The sequence below is a fragment of the Conger conger genome, chromosome 5 (assembly GCF_963514075.1).
Source record: "Conger conger chromosome 5, fConCon1.1, whole genome shotgun sequence".
In the NCBI taxonomy this organism is placed as follows: Eukaryota; Metazoa; Chordata; class Actinopteri; order Anguilliformes; family Congridae; genus Conger; species Conger conger.
This window is the reverse complement of record NC_083764.1, coordinates 47,476,960-47,504,358: the sequence shown is the minus strand read 5'-3', so window position 1 is coordinate 47,504,358 and position 27,399 is coordinate 47,476,960. Positions and strand designations below refer to the sequence as shown.

General features: G+C 42.1%; 1 protein-coding gene across 2 annotated transcripts; it reads left to right on the top strand.

Annotated features, from left to right (window-relative positions):
- The first annotated feature begins 978 nt into the window (after positions 1-978).
- On the top strand, positions 979-26,148 carry LOC133128800 (tyrosine-protein kinase JAK1-like). 2 transcript variants are annotated; one of them, XM_061242595.1, is made up of 24 exons: positions 979-1,686; positions 8,837-9,045; positions 9,395-9,518; positions 10,494-10,641; positions 10,951-11,114; positions 11,387-11,717; positions 12,201-12,377; positions 14,898-15,055; positions 15,147-15,261; positions 15,675-15,864; positions 17,714-17,820; positions 17,962-18,108; positions 18,688-18,775; positions 19,164-19,291; positions 19,383-19,518; positions 20,036-20,187; positions 20,591-20,741; positions 21,005-21,099; positions 21,320-21,512; positions 21,635-21,759; positions 22,570-22,742; positions 23,308-23,425; positions 24,007-24,117; positions 24,657-26,148. In XM_061242595.1, exons 1-24 carry the CDS (start codon positions 1,667-1,669, stop codon positions 24,759-24,761), a joined length of 3,465 nt encoding a protein of 1,154 aa, XP_061098579.1. In that variant the 5' UTR covers positions 979-1,666; the 3' UTR covers positions 24,762-26,148. The 2 variants fall into 2 exon arrangements, with proteins under 2 accessions (XP_061098579.1, XP_061098580.1); XM_061242596.1 differs by having other exon boundaries at positions 980-1,690.
- Positions 26,149-27,399: the final 1,251 nt, after the last annotated feature.

Genomic DNA, 27,399 nt, shown 5'->3' with positions numbered 1-27,399 from the left:
GTGGCTTCTATTCGATTTTCATGAGCATACAATTAAGTAGCATGTTTCTGTGGAATGTAATATTATTACAGCATGACCTTGAAGACAGAGACATTCTTTAGTTTTTCTTTAGTTAATTTTTGATTGTAACACCAAGCTACTCGCTAATGATGGGGCCTTTGCACTTCAAGCGCAGAAAAATCAAATCACTGAGTTCATGCAGAGTAAAATGCTAACACCACAAAGAGAAAGCAATTTGTCATACTTCCACAGAAGCAGACAATGTTATGCAATTAGAGACAAGTGCATTCAATTGTAACTGTAACTATAAAAACTATAAATAAATAAATAAATAAATAAATAAATAAATAAATACATAAATAAATAAATAAATAAATATAGGCCCTGGTCCTTATCTTTGTTGTACGGGTAGCAATTGAAATTGTACTTCCCTCTAGGGTCTTTCAGCGCACTTATCTCTGGTTATGGGTATGCACTTTGTTGTACGTCGCTCTGGATAAGAGCGTCTGCCAAATGCCAATAATGTAATGTAATGTAATGTGTCATAAATGTGCAGTATGTAAGATTACAGTGGTACTAGTTACAGGCTTTTGCACAGGAAACAATAATCATTTTAAAGGAATTCCAAGGGTTCAAATTAGCCATCACAACACACCGCGAAGATCACATTCTGTCATTCCAACGAGTGTATATATTCATGTAATGGTTTTGTATACACCACAATGTCGAGAACAAGAATAATTTACTTAATCTAGTTCAGATATTTTGCAGTATGATAGGCTGTTCGTGTGAGCTTTAGTTACACACAGCTTTAGCACCACCCACACCGCAGTTTTCACGGGAAATTACTGCCCACTCTTTCTGGCAGTGTCGTATCGGTGACGCATTAAATACACAGCACGGGAAGTCCCTCCTATCTCCTGAGTGTATCGCAGGACTGCGGGTCCAGCTCATCCAAATGGCGCCTGGCATTGTGACATCTCACGGAGACACTCGTAGTTGAAGTTAGGGCACAATCCAACGCGTATTTTTTTTGAGACTTTTAAAAGTTGCGAAAACATGTATTGTAAGATATGTAGCTACTATTTGCATTACAGATTTGAAAATGATATTTAGCCATCTTGTTTCTTTCTTTTGTTTGATTTTTTGTTCTCAACAGAAACCATTTGCGAAATTAGCTATAAAGTGACATATAGCCTAGCCTAAAGAGTCAACTATGTAAGTGACTACATCCATGAAGGCTAATTATGAATGTCAAATTGCAGAATTATGAAACATTAATAATTCTTTTTTTTTTAATCAAGCGTCTATTGCGTTCAGAGTAAATATGTGAAAACACACCAGTGATGTCTTGACAGAGATAACGCTACGTTGGAATGAAAAACTTGTACTTTTAAGGGTTAAGGATCGGTTTCTAGACTGAAAGACCCAATGACCAATCAGCGTCGCCCGATCACCGTCCTGCAGACACAGCTTTCGGGAATTGAGTCGTGCTTTGACAGGAAGGGTCGGCGGAGTACGGAGCATGCAGTCTGAACCTTATGCTGTAGCTGAAAAAAGACGCGTTTACACATCTATTATTTCTCTATGGGATAAAACATTTATGTGGCCTTGATAATTGTGACTGAAAAGGGAACGTTTATGAGGGATTTGTGAAAAGTTTTGGATGGATGTAAAGACACGGAAGTAGGTAAGTTACATTAGTTAGCTACAGCTATTAATTAGCCAGCTAGCTCTCCAACGCTAGCTGAACCTTTTACTGTCTTTGTGATTGATAGTGCCATGTAATGAGCTACAGCCAACAAGAGTGCTGTTTAGTCTGAGTCAACACCCGAAACAGCCAAAGTTTATTTAAAACAAACCATTAAAGTTAAAACGTGTGACGTTACATTCAGTTATCGTTCAACGCAGCAGAAAATGCCAGCTCTTCAAGCTGTATTACTAGGAAGTGGTGCGTAGCGTAGCTGCACTAAAAATACTAGCCTTTTAGCTAGTCCTATACTAACGTTAGGTAAAGCTACTGTATAATGTATTTTTAATACAATTAGTTAGTCTACAATTCAGTTGGAAGACAAATTAATATGTTCAGGCTAACTCATGGTTATTAAATTTAAATGTGTACGGAATGGTTAATGTTATGGTGGATAACAAGGAAGTAGGCTAAGTAAATAGCAGCAACACTTTACAGTAGGGAAATTGCTGAAAGTATTAATAATAATTATTAATAATAATTGAAAATCTTTTACAATGCGGTTCGTGTGGTTCATATGATTTTTTTTGTAATCCAGAATAACAACAGCATAATAATAATAATACAAATAATGATAATAATAGTAATAATAATAAGAAGAATTATTGAATATATTATTGAATAACAATAATAATAATACGATGAAGTCCTAGAATACGACTTCTCCAGTTAAACAGCGTGTTTTAAAAACACTTCTGTGTATTAGAATTCCGGATGAATAAATTACTAATAAAAATGTCGATGTTATACATAATTATAAGGCTATTACTATTGTTTTATTATTGTTATTGTTATTGTTATTGTTGTTGTTGTTATCGTCAATGACTGCTTGCTGTAGAAGTCCAGAATTCACGGCATCAACTACTACTATTCCTATTTCATAATTTAATCATTATACCATATATAACTTAATTAGGCTACTTCAGTAAAAATACCAAATTAGATTTGTAAAGTTTTATCATTTCTATTCTGACATGAATCTATACTGTTTGATTCTATTTTGGCTGCCCTAGTTGATGTCACATCTGACTAAGGACATGTACTTTGTGCCTTCCTTGCACAGCTCATTTTCCTGAATTTCCTTGTCTATTCGTTATTGTAAGATGAATAATTTGAAATATTAGTGTTTTTTGCACAGCACCCTGAAATAGGCTATTAGCCATTGAGTTGAGTGAATTGCATTGAGCTTTATCTCTGCACTACATAAAAGGTAAATGTCTTTAGTATTTTGGATAGGACCCAATGTCTTGCTTACAATAGAGAGAGAGGGAAAAAAAAACATTTTCTGAGGATGTGGTAAGGTTTTAGGCTGTAGACGTTAAATGTTCTCTATGAGAAGGACTTCTTACCCAGTTAAGCCTCTCTCCGGAGCTGCGGGTTTTAAGTGCACAAATGTGGAGAAGGGTGTAGGTACTGTCATATAGGATAGGCAAGCAATTAGTAAAACAGAGATAGCCTAACTAAACTGTAGGCTATTGAAATTTCTGAGAACTCTACACAAAATCTAATGGAAAATTAATGCATATGAATGAGTAAAATAATGTGTTGTACTGTAAAGCTAAAAACAGGCTGAAAGAGTCAGAAAGGGAGGTAGCACAGTACCAAACTGCCTGCGATAATCTGAGGAACAGTCGAGGAAACTACCAACACATTGATAAATTGTCGTCACATTTAGCATAAATTATTGTAATGTTTTCATTTTGATACTGCCATTTTGGCTCTTAGACAGTACTGTAGTGGTTTCAATGGAAGAAAAGGAATACACATGTCCGAGTAATATTGTTAGTATAGTTGTTTTTAGTACAAAATATGAACTACAAACTGCAGAAAGCTGTGCTGCAGACAAATACTAGCTGGACACTTGTATTTTCCTTTTCAAAGGAAATACAATGAATGAAAAGGAAGATTAAATAATAAAATATGGAAGTGCCAGCAGCCTTCCACTACTAGCTGAGACTGATAATCATGATCATAGAAGCTGTGCCGTTTGCTGCAGTATTTAGCCTCTTCATCTTCATTTTTGATGGGTGTTGTCCACATTTTTTCAACTGTACACCATTTGCAATGTCCTCCGTCAGTTCTGGAGGATGCACACTTTGCATTCTCCATAATGTGTGCCTCCTGGCAGAATCCCACCCTGGCCAGTACTGTGTCCATTTATATGTCACCCTGCAGGACTCCTGGGTCCGGTGACATTGTCTGGGTTCAAACTCCACCAAAATGTGCATTACTGCACTATAAGGGCATTTCTATGCAATGTAAAATAACCGATTGTGGAATTTAGATTTGGCAAAAGGCACATGTCGCAATTCATTGTTTATAGTGCAGTGCAAAGAGACTGTGAATGTGTATATGGATACCTCTTCACACCATGTTTTCAGGTGGCATATCATGGATCTGGGTACTCTGATCAAAGTGTAAAGATTGCCTGGAATATGATTTTGAGCCATGTCATAATTATAATAATTAGTCATAATTACTTCAGAGGAAAAAAGGTTTCTGGACTGAATAGTTAACAACTGTCACTGTGAACTTGCTGATATTTATATATAGAACAGTAACTTTGTGAGTTTGGTCAAAACGGCAATTCATGACGACAGCCAGATGTGCAGTTCAGAAGGAGAGTGGAAGTATGTTATGGGGGAAAAAAAGATCTGTTTGCAGTCATGTTTTTGGAATCTGAAGACGCAGAAGCACATCCAAACCAAAACCAAAATGTGGATCCAGTTATCAATTTCAGTGATACTGTATAAAAACACCCAAAGTTTTATCTCACTGGGATTCCCCTTTCTGGAGCCCCCTGGCCTTTGCTCTTGAGACTTTCGTTTTTGCTTTAGCCCAGGAGACAATGCTGAGGGGACACAGCTGGGCTGAAGCAAATGGAAGCAGATCCAAACCAAGTGAAGAACCCAAAATGTTGCCCTTCTCTTTGCCATGCTTAGGTTAATGATCTGTAGCAAAGGAGCGCTTTAACGGACTGGATAAAAAATCATTACAGCGAATCAAGGCTTTTCAAACAAAGCAACGCTGGTCAGCATGAAAGCGGATAAGCTACTGTGGGTATGAATGCTAATCATAAAGTTTTGAAGGACGATGTGAGCAATTTGCTAGAAAAGGCATATCATGGCTGAAATTTAAGGGTTTGTGTGCGACACGTACCTTTAAGGGTATGTGTGCCACCAAACCATAGCAGAAAAATGTTATCCTGAGAAAAGGTGACTCCCAGGCAGGTACACAGCTGACAGGCAGTTACAGGGGGTTTCCCCACATTTAAGAGCGGTGAGCCAGCTAAGAACAGTAGCCAGCTAGGGATGACAAGTTCTTCCAGTGACATCATTTTAGCCAAACATAAAAGCATTTGTAAAGTAGACAAACAGAGGTTTGTATTTGGCCGTTCAACTGACAGCTGGCACTTGGGGAACTCCTCGCACTGAAATGCTTTGCACAGGAAGTGCTGGTGAACTGAGAACAATATACCCTATAAATGATTATCTCTCATATTAAGGAAGTAAAAGTCTGAACATTCTGTCCTATTATTTATCGCTCTATTACATTGGTTTCTCTCTCACTGGCTCGCTCCCATCTTCCCTTCCTCTCCCCCCCTCTTTTTCTCCTCATCCCCCTTTCTTTGCTTTAGCCTCAGATGCTTCTGATTGCACTCAGGAACTGGGCCCATGTAATATTGATGAGAAACTTCTGAACTCTGGCTGTTTTTGCCAGGGATATTGAGTCATACATTTTGCAACTGTTTTTCAAGTCTCAGCCCCCATTTAGAAATCTCATTTGTGCATTGATCATAAACAGCCAATCCCAGTGGATAAATAAATAGGCTAGTCAGAAGAATGGATTTTGCGACTGTGGAGAACATGTTCCTGCTTGTTTTTTTCAGTTTTATCGAAGAACTAAAGTTGAGCATAGTTGAGAATAGGTAAAAATGGTTAGATTATCCATTATCATTTAATTTCTTTTGAGGATGAGGGCCCAGCACATTTGAAAACAAGCAATTAACACTGTTTTTCAAAAAGAACATTCTGTAGCGTCTTTTCTCTTTACGGTTTTGCCTTAGGATCCTAACATAACGTCCATGTACTGTAGCTGAACATTAATAATACATTTTTCACCACAAAAAAAAATGCTTCAGCACAAGTTGTCCGAGGCATGTTGTCATATGTTAGATTCCCAGGTGAGGGACTGCCAACAAACAAATTTGAACAAAAAATGTCACACTTATTGGTTGGAAATGGCGTTTTCTTGTAATGTATGCATTAATACAAGCACTATTGATCACGTATTTAGCCATTATTTAACTTGGTACAAGTCTACAGTCATCAAAATGCGACACGCACAATGGTACGTCATTATGCAACGAAGATATACAAGGACCCCGAGCAGATCGTTGAGTCAAGCAAATCGACAGTGGGATGCACCTTCACTGCTTTGTGAACAACCATTGTGATGAAGAGTATTTGAGCACGTTCAAAGGCACTGGAAATCAAGGAGGAAGAATAACACGTAACACCAAACATCGTTAATAGAGCAATGGGAAACTTAAAAATATCTATCTGCATCAGTGATATCACGCTAAGAATCAAGTTAATGTTAAATAGGCAGAAATTTGTGGGGTAAATCTAACATTTGCTACATTTTTCATAAAGTCTTATTTCATTACATCTGTTTTTAGTTAGCTAGCTAATGTTAACAACAACATTGTAGTTACAAACCAAAAGACGGTTGGTTACAAGTAGCAGTGCTGGCATGACACATTTTGTCTACCAATTGTCCCATTTTTATGCTATCTCTTGTGTGGGATTAGTGAGTAGATCCTCTCTTTCAGTCATTGAAAATAATGCAATTAAAGGCTACCTGACAACTAGAATAGCTATCTTGTGATCGTGATGGGCTCGGTAAAAAAAGAAAAGAAAATCTATCCGCTGGGGGCACAGGTGTCTGGGCCAACACAACCTGTGTTGTTTAAATCAGCGCAAACACAGACATTTGGCATTGGTCTAGGTCTCATTGACTTTCAGTGGAAAGCAAGGTTTCAGTACCATTTATGGTCAGAAGGGTCTGGCTCAAATAGGCTGATGAAGTTTCACTTTCAAGTTGCTCCGGTTAAGCACTAAGTGATTGTAATGTAATCCCTTTTCTGTTTGTTGTCGTGGGCATAACTGTTAAGGGTTGTAGTTACTGGCAACTAAATATAAATATTAGTATTTGTATGATTAATATGAATACAAATATGAATTATCTCAATAAAGTTATAACAAGGGAATTCAGCTTTACCCAAGTAGTGCCAGTGTGGATGCAATCTTTTGGTATAGCCCTGCATTAATACCTTGATTAGATCAATGACTAATTTGTTTTTGTGCTGGGTTATAACAAAAAACACAGTTCTGTTTTTTCTTTGTCCTGAAACTTGAGCCCTTGACAACAACAAAAATATCTACACAGGGAATTCTGGGGGGTGAAGTCGAAAGTTCATTGCCAGGAAGTATGCTTAACACGCTGGGAAATTACTGCTCTTCCCATCAGTGCCTCAATGGACACAGGACACAGGATACATCCCTACAACTGTGGGAGTATTTCAGCAGCTTAGAAGTTCTATGACTTTTAATAAAAGCCTACTTACTCTAATGTGAAACTTGACATCTCTTATTTCCATTACCTGCATTTTACGAGTTAAATGTATAGGGCTATTTTTACAGTGAAACAGAGGCAAGTCTGAGCACTGGGTGTGTCTGATTGCAGCCCTTCATAGGAAGGATGCAGGGTCAGGAAGTGTGTATTGCTTCACCGGCCCAGGTTACACAGAGCAGGACAGTAGTTCTTTCACACTGCAATTAGTTACTTGTGTGGAACTGACCCTGAACAGAATAGTTTTTATTTTTATTGTTCACCTGCCTCTCAATAAAAGCCTACTTACTCTAATTTGCAGCTTGACATCTCATCTTTCCGTAACTTGTATTTCAGTTCAAAATTGCAGTTTGCCGTTTTAAATGCATAGTCCTACTTTTTTCTTTATTTTTCACAATTAAATGTAATTAAGCCACCAGTAACTACAACTGTCTGTCACAGGGTCAGATTTTGTACAGTATCCCTTATATACACCCGTTTTTTTGTAAAAATATTTTTAATATCTTTGCACCTGCAATGTCATCGCAAACTAGACTCCTTTATGATTTATGACCACAGATGATTTTACAAATAAGATTAAAGTCATCTTGGACACGTTTTGGAAACCTAAGGATTTGATTATTATTATTATTTCTTAATTTGTATTGTGATCTATTTTTTTAATGTTGATATGTGGACCTTTATGGGCTACTGTTTTGGCAAGGACTTTTAATCTCAATGGAATTACTAAAAATAAATTAAAATAAAGGTTAGAATTAATTGATGGAACTGTACCAATTGAATTTGTTACAGCAAGGCATTGATAAAGTTTGAGTTTTTCATGTCCAAAAGACTGGCAAAAAAGTTATCTGAAGTAATTTCTCATTTCCGCCACACTGTTGCACATTGTATCTTATCATGAAAGGGTGTGTTCATTGTAATTGCATGAAGGCAGATTTATTGTGAAGTAAATTAGATTGTGGCACTCTCCCGAACTGACGGGAACATTGCAACTAAAACAACTATACAAGCACTATATGAGTATGATTTGGAATTCCATTTATGCACTGAATTAAATGGACATGCAAAATAATAAGGGAGCCAGAACTAGGGAGGCGCAGTTGAAATTGAAACTTAAATTTAACAACCAGTTTAAATTTAACAGTCCATCCTGTGGGCAGGGCCCAACAGAGAGGGGACAGAGCTTATATGATTACTTTTATTAATAAATAAATAAAAATATATATGTCTATATATAGTTCTACATAATACAGCACAACTTTCTCTCCTTTAAAAAGGAAAAGAAGAAGTGTTACCTTTGCCAGTTGTGTTTCTCCAACCACCTCTGCATGCACATTTCTTATTGCTTATCCTTTCTTACCCTGAATATGCTCATACTAAAATAATAAATCTAATATGGTGCATGGTGCGCACACTAATAGTCAGTCCCCTTCTCCTCCTCTCGCCCTCCAGAGCCTTCATGCCACGACTAACTGCGATGGAACTGAGCCGGCAGCTGTGCATTAAGATGCGGAAGCCGAAGAGGACGGAGACCACCGTGGTGCCGGTCCCCAGGTCGGCCCTGGAGATCCACTTCTACCTGCACGAAGCCCACCCTCTGGAGTACCTGAGGGGCTGCCATTCCGCCGAGAACCTGTGCACAGAGGCCGCCAGGAAGTGCGGTAAATTATACCGGCAGCCATTTTGTTATTCTGACCCGCTAACCTTTAGTCATTACGTTGCGTTTGGTTTTTTTTAGCTGACGCTTTTTATCCAAAGCAACATACAGTTAATTAGACTAAGCAAGGGACAATAGCCTCTGGAGCAATGTAGGGTCAAGGGCCCAACAGCAGCATGAATCTCATTGTAATCGTGGATATCATTATTTTGGTATCACAACCGTTACATTTATTTGCATTATTGTCATTTCCCTGTAATTATTTGCAATTAATTAAAATTGGATGTCATTTATGATAAAAAAAGATACAGAAAATATATATAACACTCAATGATCTTTCTCCTCTCTCTTAGGTGTTTCTCCTCTCTGTCACAATTTATTTGCTCTATACGATGAGAGCAGGTGCATCTGGTACCCGCCAAATCACACTTTCAAAGTGGACGAGAGCACCAGCATCAAGCTGTACTACCGCATGAGGCAAGTCTGAGCTCTGGGTGTGTCTGAATGCAGCCCTTCACTTTGCACTTCCTTCGGATGCATGTAGGTTCAAGAAGTGTGTACTGTTCACTGGGCTGCCCAGGTTACACAGAGCAGGGCAGGAGACTTTCACCCTATTCACTTTCACACTGCAATTAGCTACTAGTTTGGAACTGACCCCGGACAGAACAGAATCAATAGGATTTCACTACACCAGAACCAGTTTGACAATACACCAGTAGTGTGAACAGGCTGAATGTTATGTTTAAAAGGTATCCTCTTGTGATCCACCTCCAACCCCCTGCAAGACCCACTTTGGTAACTACTAAGTGTAGACCAGAAATGCATGTTACGCAAGTGCAGATTCATTACTTAGAAAGAACAATTTAAGAAGGAACAGGAAGAATCTTTGAGGCTTAAATGCACAGCAGATCTAATCCTGCTTTCAGGAAGCAAAGAGAAAAGAAAAGAAAAAAAAAAAAAAACACAGTAGTTCTCCCCTATATTTGCATATGGCCTGAAATTGTTGTGTCAGCAAACAAGCTACTGTTTAAACAGCGCTCATACTCTGCTGCTGCGAAGGAAGCTGGTTCTTCAATTCGGAACTTCCTGTTTACCGTCACTCTGTGCTGTAGCAACAGCAATGATAAAGAGAGGGACAGAGAGGGGAAAACCAGTTCAGTTCACACTACCTCGCCCATGTATGCATGTGTGTAAAAGAGAGTGTGTGTATGTGTGTGTGTGTATGTGTATATGCAAGCAAGTGTGTACTATATATGTATTTTTCCATTATGAGCAAAATGTTAAATATATATATTTTTATTACTACTGAATCTTAGTGCTTGGTTGCCAAACAAAATATAAATGGCCGAATCAGACTTCCTTGTAGTTGGTGGTGGAACGCATGGCTTCCCTTGTAGTTCACCCTACAGTGCTTTTGCTGGTTCTCACCCAGTACACACATCTTTTGGACAGGTATTACTTCACTAACTGGCATGGGACGAACGCCAAGGAGTCCCCAGTGTGGCGCCACTGCCTGAACAAGCAGAAGACCTGCCCCTCCAAGGCACCAGAGGGTACCCCACTCCTAGACGCTGCCTCGCTCGAGTACCTGTTTGCACAGGTCTGTACCCCGCGGACGACAAACTGCAGATAGTGGCTTACTTAAAACGAGGACCTTCTTGATGTGATCAATCTCTACATAACAAGTCTTGTTTTACTTTAATGGTCTGGGTGACTGCAAGCTGATAAGAATCAGACGCAGCAACAGTAACTTAAAAAAAAGCGCAACAGTTAATCTTGAGATTCAGTCAGAGTAAATATTTACACTCTAAATTAAGCAGACCGGGCTTGTTTGGGTGTGCAAGGTCAAGGAAAGTTCACACGGAGGTGCCACAGAGAGAGTGGTTCATGTGCTTTTTTTGTATTCCAGGGGCAGTACGATTTCATTAGGGGCCTAGCTCCGCTGAGGAACGCAGCGAACGAGACAGAGGGCCATGACATTGAGGATGAGTGCCTGGGCATGGCGGTGCTCGCCATTTCCCACTACGCTATCAGCAGAAACCTGTCCCTGCCTGCTGTGGCAAGGGAGATGAGGTAAGCCCCAGCACGTTTAGCATCTTCCGCTTTTTTCCCCCACGGCCACATGGCTGGTTGAGTGTCAATGGTAAAAAATAATAGTAATGATAATGGTTATGATCACATGGTTATGTTCTACACTTTGAATTTCTTGCACTAAAGTGTACAGTGACTGCCCCAAAAGTTTCATTGACTTACTTTGGCATGATGACATATGCCGTTTACATGAGGCGAGTCCTATTTATGAAACAAGATCGATGATAATTTGTTTCCCCCCCCCCCCCCGCCAGCTACAAAAAATTCATCCCAGACAGCCTGAACAGAACCATCAAGCAACGCAATTTCCTCACCCGCATGCGGATCAACAACGTCTTCAACAACTTCGTCAATGAATTTGACAGTAAAACCATCCGTGAGAGCAATGTCTCCACACACGATCTGAAGGTCAAGTACCTGTCCACGCTGGAGACCCTGACCAGGAACTTTGGCTGTGAGGTGTATGAGACAAGTATGCTGAGGATCTTAATGGAGAGCGAGAGGCCATCTAGCATCGACCACTCTGTTTACGAGGTGATGGTCTCTGGGACTCGCGGTATCAAGTGGCGGAAGAAGCCACACAAGGTAAGTCAAGACTGGGGCTCAGAACACATACCGGGTGGGGTTGCTAATAGGATAAGGCAAGTCAAGATCTCTGATTGGACTGCATTGTGCCAGGAGGACAAACTTTGATCTGGTATTGGATGATAGGTTCATCAGAGTGAGATGAGGAATGGGCAAGCTAAGCTCTGGATCCAGAGGCTATAACATGAGGCTAGTGAGTGGAGTTTGAGACGAGTGGAAAGTTCTACTTCCAAGTAAATGGCTGATTGGAACACCCAGTGTTCTAACCAGGCATTGTACAAGCAGTACCTATTTTACATATAGAAGGCTGGTTTTTCAAAAGAAACATTGGAAATTGTTCAGGCATTTTAACTTATTTCGACCTGGATAACTTGTTCTAAACTAAAATTGCATCAGTCCTTCACATAAGCATTTTTCAAAATTGTGTTAACACACTGTTTTCTTTGGTGTCTTTTTTGCTTAAAAAAAAAATAATCTAAACAGCCTCTATTGCTGCCAAAAGAGAAGAGCAGATCCAAAAAGAACAAAGATGGAAAGAGAAAGAGTGAGAAAAAGGTGGTCGCAGACAGCTGGACGCCATTTTCCGATTTCCATGAAATCACCCACATTGTCATCAAGGAGTCCAGAGTCACCATTTACAGACAAGACTACAAGAAGATGGTACGTGTAAGATTTGCAGCAGGATGTTTGAGTCACAGGCTTGTTGCATCATTGTTCAGCTGCTTGTCAACTTTGTTCTAGTTCAGTGTTGCTGTACCCATATACCAAGGACAAGAACGGTATATGGGCACCTTAAATGGGATGCCAGCTACCCTTCTAAAAGTGGGGGAGAAGGGCTCACCTCCTCCACTGGCCATTACGAATACCCCCGAATTGCATATGGCATCAAAGTTGCGTAGGTAACATAGTTCAACAATGCAACAAGGATACGCACCATGTTCCTGATCTCATTTGACTCCAATTTAAAAAAAATCTGTCGTTTCCTTTTTTTAAAGGGAGATTCTGTTGTTTTCTGGACTCAAAAGTCTCCCTGTTTGAAGGGATGTTGCCTTTTTATCTAGCAGTGCAAGCTACAGTGCGTTGACAAAAATGACCTTTTTAAAAGGTCAGAAAACAAAAAGTGAGCAATTATAAATGGGAACCAAATGAGATTTGCCATTTGCTGCATTCACTTCTTGTTTTTGAATGTTTCTGCACATTACTATACTATATGTAATATACTCTGGACCTAACAGAGCTTATTCTCTCCAAAGCTGTCCGTGGATTCGATTAAAGGGATGCAGATCTAGTCTCTGTGTAATATTTACACAAGTACTCTCCAGTGAGTTGTTATGTCTGTTAGTTAACAGAAACAGTGAATAGTGTCTAGTAAAACAAACATTACAATCTATGTTAGCCATGTATCTACGAGCTGGAATTCTTTCCGTTCTATTGCAGCAGCATGCAATGTACCACGGTTTATCAAGGGTTGCACTTCAGCTAAGCATACAACTTCTGCTTATTCAGTTAGGTCAGTTCAGCACAAGTACTCAATAATAAACAATGAATCATGAAAAATAAATGGTAGACATAAACAAGACAAAACAGTAAGGGGCAGACAGATCAGAAGTCAAATCAAGTTCAAGAGCAAGATAAGGAAGTTTCAACACAGATAAATAAAAAGAAGATACAGTACATCAGACATACAGTTTGAAGCATTTGCAGGCTTATTAGTTCATATTCGACCTTTGCCGCACCTTGGGCACTTTTTTCCAACACTGTAACCTAAAGACAATCGGCATACTTTTAACAGCATAGCTTACAACCTGCAACACATACCCTTTTTTCAGTTCTACTTGGGGGGACAATAACAGGGATTTAAAATGAAGCTTTTCTGTATTTTTCACACTGGCAAACTGGGTACTCCTGGTTGTGACAGAGGATTAGTGCAAGTAGGGCAGAACTCATATAGCACTGGCTGCAGTAAATAAACTGCTCATTACGGCATTTGGCTCTGTAGCACACACCAGACTGCTGCAACACCTTGCAAATATCCGCCTGCTTATCAGTGAAAGCTGAGAGCTGCAGTCCAAAGTTTGAAAAGTGCCCTACTGTCACCAGGACGGGTGATGATATCCGTGTTAATGTGTTAGGGTTTGTGATAGGATCTCTCTGCGTTCATGTGCCAAGGCCTGTGATATGGTCTCTCTGCTTTAATATATCAGTGCTTCAGGGCCTGTGATATGGTCTCTCTGCTTTAATATATCAGTGCTTCAGGGCCTGTGATATGGTCTCTGCTTTAATATATCAGTGCTTCAGGGCCTGTGATATGGTCTCTCTGCTTTAATATATCAGTGCTTCAGGGCCTGTGATATGGTCTCTCTGCTTTAATATATCAGTGCTTCGGGGCCTGTGATATGGTCTGTCTACTTATATGTTTGTGACTAAAGACTGTAGTATATCGGCAATTGTAAATTTTACAATTGTAAAAATAAATAGTTTAAGAGGAATACATTACCTGTGGGTTCGATGAAGGTTTTGTTTCCATTATGGCCATTTTCATAATGAAGCCGCTTCCTTTCCCTTTAATACCATTTCACCAAGTCCATAAGTGAATAGGCAGTTTTGTCAAGTCAAGGAGATGCAGTCTTCACATGGCACCTCAGTAAACTCTAATTAAAGTAAAATTAATGGCAGCCTGTGAACAGATGAAAATCACATGTTAGTTACCTTTTGACTACTTTTTTACCAGCCAATTCAGAGATACAATACATATTCTGCACTTCAGTTATGTTTTCATTGATGCACTTGTGATGCTCCTCAACTGCAGGGTCTGTTACCGTCAATCAAGCCAATAAGAAAGCCATGGAGTATCAGTCGTATCATACTTCATCAAAATCTATCTCTAATGGAAATAACCAAGTGCTCTGCTTCTTCGTAATGATGTTCCAAAACTTTATTTTGGTTAACCTATCGTTTGGCCTATGTCTTTGACTTTTTTTATTTCTCAGCCAACTCTGGTCCAATTACATTTGGTCCCCTAAACGTGTCAGGGTCTACGTGACAGTCTCTCTGTGTTAACGTGTCAGGGTCTACGTGTGACAGTCTCTCTCTGTGTTAACGTGTCTGAGGCGTGTCATGGTCCCGCTTCATGTTTTCTGTGGTAACCATATGCCGCTCTCTCCCATTCTTCCCCCCCAGGAGCTGCAGCTGGACTTCCCGGCGGAGGCGTTGTCCTTTGCCTCTCTGGTGGACGGGTTCTTCAGGCTGACCGTGGACGCTCACCACTACCTGTGCAGCGATGTGGCACCGTTCTCACTGGTGGAGAACCTGCAGAACGGCTGCCACGGCCCCATATGGTTAGTACCAGAGCCCTGCCTCCACCCAACCCCCTTTTTACTGTCTTATCCCTTTTCCCACCTGCTCACTCCGCCTTCTGTGCCTCCCCAGCACGGAATACGCCATCCACAAACTGCGTCTGCAGGGGAACGAGGAGGGAATGTTCGTGCTGCGTTGGAGCTTCTTCGACTACAACCACATCCTCATGACTGTTGCCTGCAACGACGTACGATAGGCCTTCTGCACCTTCCAGCTACTGCCGGCTCATTGGCTCACTGCTTAATCAATCAATTATATGCCCAGTAATAAGTCTATACAGCCCGCCTAAGACCTGGGCTGCAGACCCCTGCAGTACAGCCAGAGTATAATAATGTCCTAGAGAGAAACTGACTGAATTACCCACGTAAAATAATGTTTGTTTTGAACTCTATGAAATGTCTTAGAAATGCTGCTTGGGATTCAAGTTACGGATGGGGAAACTGATGCTGGATCAGACTAATCTTAAAGTATAAGTACTTAAGAGTAACATAGTATTTATTTAGTCGGAATTGAGACTAGGTAAACTGCCTGGGCCAGCTTTTGTGAAAGAGTTTGATCGCATTATATTCTTTCATTTTATTTCTTTATTTCCTCTACCAGGTGAGCCTGTATGAGTCCAAGCAGTACAAGAACTTCCAGATTGAGGTGGATGCCCAGGGCTACAAGCTCTGTGGCACAGAGACCTACTGGCTGTCCCTAAAGGAGCTGATGGCGCACCTGTCTGGACAGTACCTGCGCACAGACAACGTCAGCTTCTACCTCAAGAGCTGCTGCCCACCTGAACCGCGAGGTACTGGCCCTGCCCCACACCCGTATGACCCACTCACTACATGCCCACACCCATATGACCCCCTCACTACATGCCCACACCCGTATGACACCCTCACTACATGCCCACACCCGTATGACCCCCTCACTACATGCCCATACCCGTATGACCCCCTCACTACATGCCCACACCCGTATGACCCCCTCACTACATGCCCACACCCGTATGACCCACTCACTACATGCCCACACCCATATGACCCCCTCCCGTATGACCCACTCACTACATGCCCACTCCCGTATGACCCCCTCACTACATGCCCACACCCGTATGACCCACTCACTACATGCCCACACCCATATGACCCCCTCCCGTATGACCCACTCACTACATGCCCACACCCGGATGACCCCCTCACTACATGCCCACACCCGTATGACGCCCTCACTACATGCCCACACCCGTATGACCCCCTCCCGTATGACCCACTCACTACATGCCCACACCCGTATGACGCCCTCACTACATGCCCACACCCGTATGACCCCCTCCCGTATGACCCACTCACTACATGCCCACACACATATGACCCACTCACTACATGCCCACACCCGTATGACCACCAATGACTCATGACCATATTACTTTAAAACTATTTTGACCCCCTTTCTCTTGGTCTCTAGTATTTGAAAATTATACCAATTATGCTGCATTTGACTGCATTCTTTCAAAGAGTAATTTGTTCAGTACACTAGTGTTTAGAAGAATGGCCTTAAACCATGTAGATACAAATCTTCATATTATTTTTAAGGACACTTAAGTCATGGATTTAAAAATGATTTTATATACTTGCTACAGCATTACAGCCTATATACTAATTAGATTTAACACACTAGGCTTTACTGATTTCCCAGAATCAAAAGTGTGTAGAAAGGGCATGATGCAAACAGGCTTCATCACTAAAATCAGGGGTCTCAAACTCCAGTCCTGGAGGACCACGTCATCTGCAAGAGTTTGAGGTTTTGTTTCAATCAGAAACAAGGTTTGTAGACTCTTTAGCCAATGAAATGAAGTACTTAAGTGCAGGTATACCCTCAAAACCAGCAGAGACTGTGGCCCTCTAGAATGAGAGTTTGTGAGCCATGATTAAAATGTGTTTGTTCACCGCAGGTTTGTTCAAGGCAGGTCCATCTTATTACAGGTCATGCAGTAGCTCGCTACCCTGTGCTATGAACCTTGTTTACATTCTGCTCCAGAACGTGATGTTCGCATCAGGAAGGAAGAGAGTTGTAAATGTGGTTTTCCTGCAGCAAGCGCCTGGCGTGTTTACTTCAGAAGTCACAGCGATGGTTGTGAAATATTTCACCCACTTTTGAGCTTCGAGCCAGGAAATTGAAACACACTTTTTTTTAAATGTCGCACACTCTACGACTTTTGTTTAGGTCAGCCTGTTTTTGTCCTCCAGACTATGTGCGTTGAGCTTGTAAGGCACGTGTTGAAACGTGCTGCACACCTGGCAGCCTGGGGTGGTTGCGCACACTCTCGCTCTGACCCAGTGTTTCTCTCGTCAGGACTGAGAACGTTATTTATGAAAGCCACCGCATTGTTCCGCTCTCCTGCCCCCTACACCCACACACAATGTAGCACATTGAGCACAGCATGCAATGTGTGCTGTGTGATTTGATACACCATGGTTTAAGAAAGACAGAGTTCAGAGTTATTTTGAGGAGCTCCAAGTTGCAACATCAAAATATGAGTGTGGTTTAATCTGAGAACAGTAAATCCACATTTATTGTTGTAAATCTACTGTGTTAGATTTACAATAATAAATCTACATGTATACATTCAACCAGCCTGCTTTTCGTTGCAGAAATCTCCAACCTGCTGATAGTAACCAATAACAGATCGGTGGAACCACCCACTGCAAAGATGGGTCAGTTGAGCTTCCACAGGATTCTCAAAGAAGACATAATCCAGGTACCACGCCGTGCATGTTTGTTTCAGAGCGTTTGTGTGTATTTTAAAGTGCTTGTGTATATGCGAGCACATTGTGTGTACAAGAGTGTGTATTGGCCGTGCTGTTCACCCACCTGTCCTGTAACTGCCCCCGTCTCTCAGGAGGAGCACCTTGGCTGTGGAACGAGGACCAACATCTACGCAGGTGTGCTGAAGGTGAAGAGCGAGGAGGATGATGGGTACAACACCGGTCAGAATGTGAAGGTGGTCCTGAAGGTGCTGGGCTCCAGTCACAGAGACATCTCCCTGGTAAGAAGATAGTAGAAAAATCAGTAATATGTCTGTGACATCACCCATTGACTTTTTCACAAAGCCCGTGGAACTTTCCAAGTGTTTTCACACTGAGGAAGTGAAGTTTGTGGGCACCGCCATGTTGTACAAATTGGAGCCAGAGATGGTAAAGGAGGACCTTCATATGGGCATGAGTGCAGGTCCTCCACTAAATGCATGAGATGTAGTGACTCGCTCTGTCACTGATTATTGAAAAGATTACGGTATTGTCCAAATCGCAGAATAACTTAACAAGTGGGCACATGGAGAGACATCTCCATCTATCCATCTACATTTATTGCACCTACAAAAAAAATATTTGCTGTATTGTTACCATTGACATACATTGAGACTGGTGGCTGAAATGCTTATACTGGAGTCAACTGAACTTGCACTAGTAAACAAGGTCTCTCAACAAGACCAAGAACTGAGCTTAAAAAACTAAGCCCGGTTTTGGCCACTCGGGTGAGACTCACCCCCTCCTCCTGTACAGAGTCAGGACAAAACCCTCTGACACCATCTCCTCTGACCACTGCCTTTCCCTCTCCCTCTCTGCAGGCATTCTTCGAGACAGCCAGCATGATGCGGCAGATCTCCCACAAGCACATCTCCCTGCTGTTTGGAGTCTGTGTCCGTGAGCAGGAGAGTAAGTCACAGTCTCAGAGCCATTCTGTATTCCATCCACATACTAGTCACACTACACAACCCAAGCTATCACCTCACACCAAACTCACCGTTAAAAGTTTCCATAGATTATTTTGTTACACAGAATTACATTGCAAAGTCAGTTTTGAATTATGTCATTTCATTATGCTGTAAACGCAGGGAAAGGTGTTGCTTCATAAGTCAGCTACCTCGATTTTGATATGACCAACCTCCTGACAATGAAATGCCATGTCGCAAATGTGGTTTGTGTCAATGTGGGGCATGTCAGCCATTATGAAAATCCTGAAGGTGGTACTGCAAACCTGAAGCATAGCTAAATGTAAATGTAGAGGTATGAAGCATTCCGTAATGTCTTGTGTCCTCCTCAGACATCATGGTGGAGGAGTTTGTGGAGCTGGGCCCGTTGGACATCTTCTTGCGTGGGAAACGGCACTTCATCACCACGCCCTGGAAGTTCCAGGTGGCCAAGCAGCTAGCGAGCGCCCTCAGCTACCTGGTAAGACATGCTCGGCAACCGGCCAACGGCGGCGCAGTTCTCAAACCGGCGTCTCATCCTCATTGGCTTTCCTCTGCTCCCCACCTCTCAGGAGGATAAGAAGCTGGTCCACGGGTACGTGTGCACCAAGAACATCCTCCTGGCGCGGGCGGGCCTGGACGACGACAGCGGACCCTTCATCAAGCTGAGCGACCCGGGCATCCCCATCACCGTACTGACCAGCGAGGGTACGCGAGCCTCCACAGTCTATGAATACGCCATTTAAGCTCTCAGAACTGGCTCAACTGGTAAAGACGCTCATCATAAGGATATGCCAGGCCCCATAGTTGCAGGTTCAAGGTTAACTACGTTAGTTTCTTCGAACAACATTCCAGGTGCCTAGTCATCCATTGGAGAGAACAGGAAAAAATGCAGTCCCGCTTCGAACGCTGTAGCCTTGGGACACAACTTAGCACTCAGCAGGCTCATTGTATCACTCCATAATGTTACATTACCAGACAAAGAGGCTGAATATTTAAAGGATTGTGAATATGTGATTTAAGTACTCAGAAGTGGCTCAACTGGTAAAGACGCTCATCATATGAATATGCTGCTATAGTTGCAGGTTCAAGGTTAAATAAGGTTAGTTTCTTCGAAGAACATTCCAGGCTCCCCAGTGGGGAGAAAAACAGGAAAACATTGAAAATATTACGAGTGTTGCTTGTAAATGCACGCGGCTCACTGACGGCTGCGTGTATCCTGCAGAGTGCGTAGCGAGGATCCCTTGGATCGCCCCAGAGTGCGTGAGGAACACCAAGGACCTGAGCGTGGCTGCCGACAAATGGAGCTTCGGAACCACGCTGTGGGAGATCTGCTATGATGGAGAGATCCCCCTTAAGGACAAGAAGCTGGCCGAGGTACCCCATCAGTCCCTGCTAGCACTTGCTGTAACATGCCCCACAGAAACCATCCTACCATAATCTCAGCAAGAATATCTCAGTCAATATTCAAACTTAGCTCACCCGTTTAATCAGTTCCAAGTGACTACTGGAAGCCGTCAGTACACTGAAGGAGCCAGTAACGTTGGCCAGCCAAAAGACTTGCTAAAAATTAATTCAAATTAATTTTCTAAATAATGTTCCTCAGTGTTTTACATCTTTGGGGTTGGCAACACGTGCACATTGTAACAAGATGACAGAAACAACACTTCCTCTGTTGCTGTGAAGAGCAATTCTGCATTGAGGCTGACTTTGATCAGGCCTGGGGTCCTGAGGTGTTATGGGTGATGCTATCTGTTTGGTTCCTTTTCTCTCTGAGCAGAAGGAGATGTTCTACACTAAAGAGTGTGTGCTGGCCACCCCAGACTGCAAAGAGCTGGCAGATCTCATGAGCCGGTGCATGAACTACGACGCCCGAAAGAGGCCCTTCTTCAGAGCCATCGTGAGGGACCTCAACAAGCTGGAGGAACAGAGTAAGGCTGCTTCAACATTTTGCTCATTTTGAATACACCAAGAGCTTGAGTGTTGGGTTGAGTTAGAGGAAGACTGCAGGTAAAAAACTGGTTCCGTATCATATTAAGAATCAGCAAAGTATGACTACTATGAGGACTACCTTTTTCCTTTGAGTTAGACAGCTGGTCTAATTGAGTCTTATAAGACAGTCAAACACCATACTTCCTGAAAAGGTTTGTTGTACTGAATATAGAGTGACTGTAGGGATGTCTTCCGCACACAGACCCCTCCATCATCTCTGGCATGGTACCACCCCAGCCAGTAGACCCCACTGCGTTCGAGAAGAGGTTCCTGAAGAAGATTCGAGATCTAGGAGAGGTACAGGCCTTTCATTTCAATTCATTATAATTTTAATGCTGCAGCATTTTTATGACCAAATAGGTGATTTTGATGTTTATTAAATGCAATATCCAGCGTGGCTGACAGAGTTTACAGATACAGTGTCATACACAAATGCGCATGCATCTTGATGGTTGAGGGTTGAATATGTGGTTGACGAGCGGTAACTCAGAGCATGTTCTGGGCGCGCCCTACGCAGGGTCACTTTGGGAAGGTGGAGCTTTGCCGCTACGATCCGCGGGGTGACCGCACCGGAGAGCTCGTGGCCGTTAAGTCCCTGAAACCGGAGAACAAGGAGAACCAGAGCAGCAACCTGTGGCGCGAGATCGACATCCTGAAGGGCTTGTACCACGACAACATCGTCAAGTACATGGGCGTCTGCAGTGAGGAGGGTGAGCCAGACAGGCCGAACAGGCCCGTGAATGTGTTCGTTGTGCGTTTCCTGTTGAGTCAATATTTGGGAGTGTCATTTCTTGTCATGCCAGCATTTGGAACGTGTCGCGTCATGTTTCAGGCGGAACCTCGATTAAGCTGATCATGGAGTACCTACCTGCTGGCAGTCTGAAGGAGTACCTGCCCCGGTACAAGGCCCAGACGGACCTGAAGAGGCTCCTGAGTTATGCAATCCAGATATGCCAGGTATGCCTTACTTACTCCAATCAAGACTTTGGCAGTGTCAATTGGGGTGACGCACTGTCCAGGGAGGTATACAAAAATAATATAGTGATAGCAAATATGTTATGAAGGTATTGCAATGCTTTATGAGAAAAAGATACACAGTATAGCTGCATTCAGGTACTGCAATATAGTTACAAAAATACATTCATGTGAAATTATAGAAAACTTATAAACAATACATTTTAGAAATTGTATTTTTGTTTGGGTGTTACAGAAATAGGTGTCACAGATTCTATAATTTTTGCCATTCTTTTTGCCCCCAGTGTAGTCTACAACAATTAAAATAGACACACAGTAAGCCTATTTTATTATTTTAGTAATGTAATTTGAGCATTCTCTGTTTCTAACAACGTTGTTTAAGATTGAAGGCAAAGAAGCATGCTCTTTTTCTCCGTGATGACCCGAAGCAATTAAACGCACTAGCCTATGCATTTTACTCATTTATTCCTAGTGGCAACTTGATCCTGTTGTGCATATCATTTAATTCATTTCCCACTACAGTACAACATTTTCTGTGACAATGTCCTAATTCAGAAGGATTTTAGTAGCAGTTCCTCTGGTCAGCCTGGCATCTATGCTTTGCCAGTTACAGAATCCAGGAGCAGAAATACACACCCGTACAAATTTTCGATGTGAATGCTCGTGTACAGGCCTCATGAGCTAAAAAAGGATATTGGATGGCTGCACAAAATGTGTGTTTTGATGTGTGTGAATGGCCACAAGAGGGAAATTAAATGGTGTGTGTGTCTGTGAATGCCTCGCTCCCACCAGGGTATGGATTACCTTGGATCACAGAACTATATCCACCGGGACCTGGCAGCCCGGAACGTGCTGGTGGAGAATGAGAACACAGTAAAGATCGGTGACTTTGGCCTGACCAAGAGCATCAAGGACAATGAGGGCTATTACACCGTAAAAGATGACCTAGACAGCCCTGTCTTCTGGTGAGGGTTTTTATTATTTGTATTATTGTTATTATTGTTTCAAATAGCTAAAAGGACAAAATGCAGAAAAATAGCCAAATTGTATTGTACTCATATGCAGTGTAATAAAGTATGTGATAATGTTCTCTGTAATGTGTGTAAATATGATTAAGGTTTTCTGTGGTGATTTCCTACCATTGTGTTGAATCTAGTATGGACTGTAGAATTTTGACTAAGCCAAATGAAATACGAGGGCTAGTTTTTTGTGACGTTAGTTTTTTTGATTCATTGGCATGAATTTTGTCAGTTCTAAATGCCCATTCACAAGTGTGTGTGATGTGCAGTACAGAGAATAGAAACCAGGATTGCACGCATGAAAATGAAACATTTTCAGATTTATGGAAATGAGACGCGAGTAGTTTCTGCTGACAAGTCAGGAACAAGGCAGGGTAACAGGCCTAAAGATGCACTGTAAATGTATACAGCACAAATTCACATCTCCTCTGGTTACCTAGCAATTGGCTGTGACAGCTTGTTAAATTGTAGGATACCCCCATGTGGACTAACCACCTCTGCTCCTGTCCAGGTACGCCCCAGAATGCCTCGTCCACTGCAAGTTCTACCGTGCGTCTGACGTGTGGTCCTTCGGCGTCACCATGTACGAGCTTCTGACCTACTGTGAGACAGAGTGCGGCCCAATGGCGGTACGTCCCTTCACGTCAACCATTTAACCCCAGCCCCTACTATTCCCTGTGCCATTATCATTATCCTGAAGGTTTAGCTGACGCTTTGTATCCAAAGCGACTTACGGCTCATTAGACTAAGCAGGGGCTAATCCCTCCTGGAGCAATGTGGAGTTAAGGGCCTTTCTCGCTCTGATCTCATTGTGGCTACACTGAGGCTTGAACCACCAAACTTCCAGGTCTCCGTCAAGCACCTATTCGGGAAAAATGCCCTTTTTACTGGGATCTGTTTCATCAGACGATGCTCACCTGTGAAATGTTAAAAAGGGCATTTTTCCTAATAGTAATAAGGATTATCCCTAAAAGGTTATTTGTAATCATGTGATTGTCTTTATGTTAACACACATTGTCAATTAAGAATCAATTAAGAAAATTACCCTTACACACATTAGCCACTAGGCTATAGGCTGCGCTCTACGATTCACCCTACTTTTCCAATTCCCCTTACCCTCTACTATTCCAGTCATTACAATCCTTTGTCAAGGCACTGAGTTGGACCTACCATGGTATGCTTTCTAACAAGCAATGGCATGCCCCTTTAGGTGTTCTTGAGGATGATTGGTCGAACCCATGGGCAGATGACAGTGACCAGATTGGTGAAAGTGCTGGAGGAGGGGCAGAGGTTGCCCCGCCCACCCAACTGCCCAGAAATGGTATGGAGCCGTCCTTCCTTTTGCTGTACACACAAGTTTAACCATTTTAAAGTGCGTGAACGCTTTCTCCCTGTGTGCCCGTCTTTGAAAAGCTTCTGTTATACACATTTACTTACAAACGTACCCAAGTGCAAAATATATAACATGTAGTTGCAACACATTGCATCAGATAAATGTTTGTCAGCCACTTAGTTCTGTTCTTAAAATAATTGGCTTTTATAGAAACCTGTAGAATGCAAGCGAGAGAGTGCAAAACCCAAAACCTTTTCACCTTTTCACCTCAACATAATCTGTTTTGGGTTTTTTTGGGTTAAAATTTGAGACCCTATCTAAGCGCAGTAGTGCTGGGGACCATGTCTAAAACAGGGCATCATATACGATCAGACACGTATACAAATGAGCAATATTTGTCTTAACTAAAGGTATGTTGTAAATAGCATCAAGACATTTATTCTTATTTAGGCTTATTAAATCTCGTAGTGTGTAATACAAATGCACATTAAGAACTCATGCGACAAATGTTGTTTTGCTGGCTGCAGGTATACACCCTGATGCAGAAATGCTGGGAGAACGATCCGAATAAGAGGATCGAGTTTAAGAGCCTGATCGGGGTATTCCAGCAGCTATTGGCCGAGAGAATGTGACCTGACCGTGTCTGCGGCTGACTGTGACCACGCCACTCAAGCGACCCGCCCTTTCAGAGACTTTGTGAGCACAGGGCATGCTGGCCAGGAAAGAAATATATACCGCTATAACTTGGCCTACTTCTGGGACACTTTTTTCCTCCCTTTCACCACTAGTGTTCCGCCTGTATACTTCACCCGATGCTGCGGTTATGATGGCCGACCGCTTTAATCATGTTGTGGTGGATGAACGTGTTTTTAGAAGTGCCAGTACCGAAGTGTAAATAGGGCCAAGGAACCTGCTAAACTTATTTTAGCTTTCAGTATTCCATTTAGCTATTTTTTCCTCTCGAGTTTGTGATTTTCACTTCCTGTGCAATTTCCAACCATTGGCATTAAGTTTTAATTCTGCTTCCATAGGTTCGCCCTCCTAGGAAACGTTTGCATGGTTATTTGAAAGGGGACTGAAAATATTTTAAAAAATATCAGAATCCTAAAGCACTTGAATGATTATTGTATGAAGGAAACACCCACAAGGCATCTACAGATGGTCCACAGCACTGCCCAAATCAGAGAAAGGCACACTTGTGCTGAAAGACAGTGTAATCAGAATTTCTGGGCCTCAATCTCCACCTACAGTAGTTCCTTTTCAGGTGACATCCATTCAAGGAGCCTCAGAAGACATCAGTCCTATATCTCCCATAATCACTCTAAAGAGAGTCCGAGTCCTCCAGGCCTGGCTTGTAATGTTGCTTTGGTCTTTGGGTAAAATGCAAATAAAATATTTGCTCTGAAGATACGCTGAAATCAAAATGTCGGTGGTGGAAAAAAAAAAAGGTTGGTTCCCCATGTCAGACACTAGAGGACAGCGTTGACTGCCAGTTAACATCTATTATCGTAGAAAATAACGCACTTGTATTATGCAGGATTCTTTCAATGCTTCCTTTCCAAATTAAACAATTTTGTGAGTTAGTATACGTTATTACTTATATTACATGTAAGACGAGATGTAGGAAATAAGTTGTGAGTGAAGAGAGTTCTTATGAAAGGTTAAAGAGCACGCACCGGGCTTCTTGAGAACAGACGTGCCTTTAACCCTCGATCGTGATCTATTCAGTAACGAGAGCTGGAGAAGATGAATGGAGGATGCGAGTGTGCTTCCGTGTTTACTCCGGAATGTACCGTAAACATTTTGTCCTGTCGCAGAAGGCTTGCCTTCGCCAATAGACCCTGAGCCTGCAATTGAACATTGAAGAGATAAGAAGGGGTAGTGCCTGTGCGTTTATTCCCAAATACATTACACACAGACATTGCCATTGGAACTTGGAGAGGAAAAACAGGAATGTCAGGAAAGTAAATGTTCATAAATGCATATATAAATTCAAATAAACTTTTTTTTAAACAAAAATGTGGAAGCAGTCACGTGTGTCATTTCTTATGAAACATCTGAAGCTATAAAAGCACCAGGTCACAAAAACATTAGGCCCAATAATCAAAGACTAACCATTTTAAAAGGCTTGCAAATGGAATCAATAAACGGACAGACACTTTACTTGCAGCCATCTGAAACAGATTCAGCATTACAAAGCCTTTTAAGTTGTCTCTATGTGCACTTTAGGAGATATAGCCCATTCCCCTCCCATCTGTGAATGGTTCTGGGAAATCCGTGAGTTAAAATGCCTCTCTGCTCATCAGTTTTATCCCCTTTCCTTTTGGAATGACCAATTCTACTATATCCTGGAGCAGTGGTCCTCACTCCTGGTCCTGGAGAGCCACAGGATGTGCAGCCTTTTGTGGTCACTTAACTGTGCAATTAACTGCTTTAATTGATCAATTATCTCACCTCACCTGGTTTCTTGGGTCTGAATTGGTTGCTGATGTTAAGGTGAAGACAAAAACCAACACACTCTGTGGTTCTCCAAGACCAGGGTTGAGGACCACTGCTCCGGAGTCACTGCAATACCACCTACCACCAGTCTCAAACCCTGGTCCTGGGCTCTGTTTCATGACGCAAAATAGCGGAGTTAGCTGGATAACTGCACAGAGTAACACCTGAAACCCTCCCAAAACTGGAACATGGACTGAAGTAAAAAGCGCTGTTCTGGGTTTTACTCAGTGCAGTTATCCAGCTAACTTAGTAATCCTGCTTTGTGGAACAGGCCCCTGGAGAGCTACAGGGTCTGCTATTTTTTTGTTGCTACTCTGCACTTAATCAATTCGAGCAGTTGATTACAGTTAACTCACCTCACCTGGTTACATGGGTCTCAACAGGGTGCCAATTTCAAGGTGAAAACAAAAACCAGCAGGACCCAGTAGCTCTCCAGGTCCAGGGTTGGAGACCACTGACCTATACCCATATGCAGTATGTGTGATCCTCTTATACCAGCCATTATCAAATCTGGACCTCGAATCCAAATCTGGCCCTGGCTTTATTTTCTTTCAGGTAGAAGAATTAATGGGCCTGAAGAATTAGTGCTACTCATTGGCAAGACTGTCTTCCTCCCAGATAAAGTAAGGGTGGAAAATCAGCAGTTCTCGGACCATGATTTGATGATCTTGCCTTACACAGTACTACACAAGAGCTAGCATTGATCAACATCATTAACGCCTTGTAGAGTTATCATCTTAGGGGTGCTTATGCATGAGTAATCACCCAAAA